The sequence below is a fragment of the Besnoitia besnoiti genome, chromosome IV (assembly GCF_002563875.1).
Source record: "Besnoitia besnoiti strain Bb-Ger1 chromosome IV, whole genome shotgun sequence".
Lineage (NCBI taxonomy): Eukaryota > Apicomplexa > Conoidasida > Eucoccidiorida > Sarcocystidae > Besnoitia > Besnoitia besnoiti.
Window position 1 is genome coordinate 3,962,444 of NC_042359.1, and position 2,516 is coordinate 3,964,959.

At 59.9% G+C, this 2,516-nt stretch overlaps 1 protein-coding gene across 1 annotated transcript; it reads left to right on the forward strand.

The window, feature by feature from the left end:
• Nucleotides 1-383: 383 nt before the first annotated feature.
• Nucleotides 384-2,028, forward strand: BESB_056670 (uncharacterized protein; the record flags this gene model as incomplete). The annotated part of the gene is made up of 3 exons (XM_029364102.1): nt 384-550; nt 1,117-1,420; nt 1,777-2,028. 3 exons carry the CDS (start codon nt 384-386, stop codon nt 2,026-2,028), a joined length of 723 nt encoding a protein of 240 aa, XP_029220025.1.
• Nucleotides 2,029-2,516: the final 488 nt, after the last annotated feature.

Consider the following 2,516-nt stretch of genomic DNA (forward strand, 5'->3'; position numbering starts at 1 on the left):
CATTTCCTTGCAGCAGGGATTTCCGTCTTGATTCTTCGTGCGTACGACCCGAACGCCCACTTGATATCTTTCTTTAAACATATTTCCCGCCCTTTTTTCTGTGGTCCGTGCGGGGCGACGTTCAGATCGACCTCGAGTCACTATCTCCCTGGCGAACTCCACAATGTATCAACTCTCCCAACTCTCTCTTCTTGCCTGAGCGGGTCCGGTACACTTCGTTTTCTTGTCCCGACCCAGCTTCGTTTATCCTAGCTAGCGTGCGGCGCGCCCTTCACCGGTTAAGGTTGTCTAGCTTCGGCCTCTGCCGCAGTGAAGCGCCGCGCGGGCATGCAATGCCACCAAGCCCAAAGTCCCACTGTCCACAGATCTTTTTATGAGGGAAAATGGCGCAGGAAAAGACCAGCTGCTTGTTTCGCATGCAAGAGGAAATCCGGCTGGCCCGGACAGCGGAATCCATTACGGAATACCCCAAACAGCTGCTTCGACTTGTGGAGGAGGAAATCTCGATGCACTACAGAAACGCCCATGAGTGTCGGCGACGCATCGCCGCGTAAGTACCGTTTCGCATCACCTTCAGTTCGGAAGTTCACTCGGTCTCCATACAGCTGGTGTGTTTTGCGCCTCGGGGCTCGTGTGCTGCATCGCATTTTCAATCGCTTGCACCTGAAGTGCAGCATGTGAATCGTTCGCCATACCTCCACGGGGACGCCTCGGAAACACTCTGCGGCCCTGTCCCTCGCAGAATGGTGCCAGGGGGGGGACGCGCTACACTTGCGCCATCATTTTTTCTTCTGTACTTTCTTGTATACTGTCAGTTGGTGTGTCGTCAACGCGACTCGCGATTCTTCGTTACGCCGATACCACTCGCCCGACAGTGGAGCCACGGTACATCCGCAGGTGGACGCTGCCGCACACATGTATACGAATGCACTCCGTGTTCATAGACTTCTTCATGCCGTTTCCGCGCATCCTGCAGCCTGCCTTGCGGCGCTGAAGCTGCGGTTCTGTGGTGTGCCAGAGGGACTTTGTTTGGCATGCATGCGTAGGCTTCTGCAGGTTTCGTCGGGTTAGCCTACTCGATGATGCGCGCTCGCGACGCCTTGTGTGTCTCTGCAGGGCTAGTCGCCAGCACTCAGACTCTGGAGAGGCAGCGGCCTACGAGCTCGCGCACGCAGTGGCGGAGAAAAATATCGTTATTGCCTTGAGGGCGCGAAACGCCTATCACCAGGAGCGGCTCCGGCTACTGGAACGCATGGCTGTTGAGGCCTGCGGACAATTTGAGGCGTTCGACGCAGCCACGATAGAGAAACTTGCAGACCGCGAGAAGCTGCAGTTGAAACGGCTGTGCGAAGCCGAGCACCACCGTCGCGAGAAGCATGCGTGGAACGTCGCCTCCGAGAGAAACGGAAAGTTCACGGCGGTGAGGAAAAAATGCAGCACCTTGGCGTGAAGTGGGCCTGGGGGCGGACTTAGGGTTTAGGGCGCTTCGGTTCTCGCGAACCGGAGAAGCTCTCTGCGGCACGCGTCGCGATCGACGTGCCGTTTGACCCCTGCCTCTCGTCGCTTGAGGACGATTACTCATGTGCACGCACGCATGCGCGCGTTTGCCTGCAGAGCCCGTGAATAGGAGGCTACATGCACACGCAGGACACATTTGCACCTTCGAGTCGCGTATGTTTGTCCCCCTGTCGCAGCCTCGCCGCGGGCGCCAGCGCAGCCTTGCGCTTCTCAGTTTTGCATTTCCGTCGGATCTTTGGCTCTGTGGCTGCGTGTCAGGTCGCTGACGTTGTCTTCGAGAAGGACTGCCTGCTGGAGGACCCGTGGACAGACGCGCCGCGCGACGAGGACGAGGCCTTGGGCTCCCCCTGGAGCGACGTCCCCCCCGAAAAGCCCCGAGTCAAGCTGTTCACAGCAGGGCGAGTGTGTCGCCTTCCGCTCCACAAGGCAGAGCAGCTGTCGGCGCGCCGTCTCGTGCGGCTCCTCTGCACGGTCGACTGCGGGTGGGTTCCGCGATGCCACGCATTCTAGCGTGAAATAGGGCGTCGTCTGCGGGTCGCGTGGACCTCGTGGAAGCGGCGTTTCAGTGGTTGGTCTGCAGAGTGGGAGCACAAGTTGGGAGCGCGGCACCGAGAGACTAACCGAAGCCCCGACAGACTGGAGGGAGCGGAGAGGACAGACGGGCCCCTGGAGCGCCCCCGCACCGCTTTTTTTATCTGTAGCCCGCCGGCGTCCTCGGCGGCGCACGGACCGCCTCGTGGGACCGATGGACCCGAGGGCTGCCGCTGCCCACGCGTCAGGCTTGCGCAGGGGCGTATCACATCAGACGCCGGCTGTCGCCCGCCTGTGGTGGGAGGCGTTTGACTGCCTCCCGGTTCGATCCTGTTCTCTTGAGGAAACCGAGACACCTGAAACGGTCGCTCTCGGGGCGTTCTCGTGAGAAAGAGGCAATGGATCGACGCCAGCGACAGGGGCTTCTAGGGCAGGCCAAAAAGTCTCTCACGGGTTGAGTGATACTC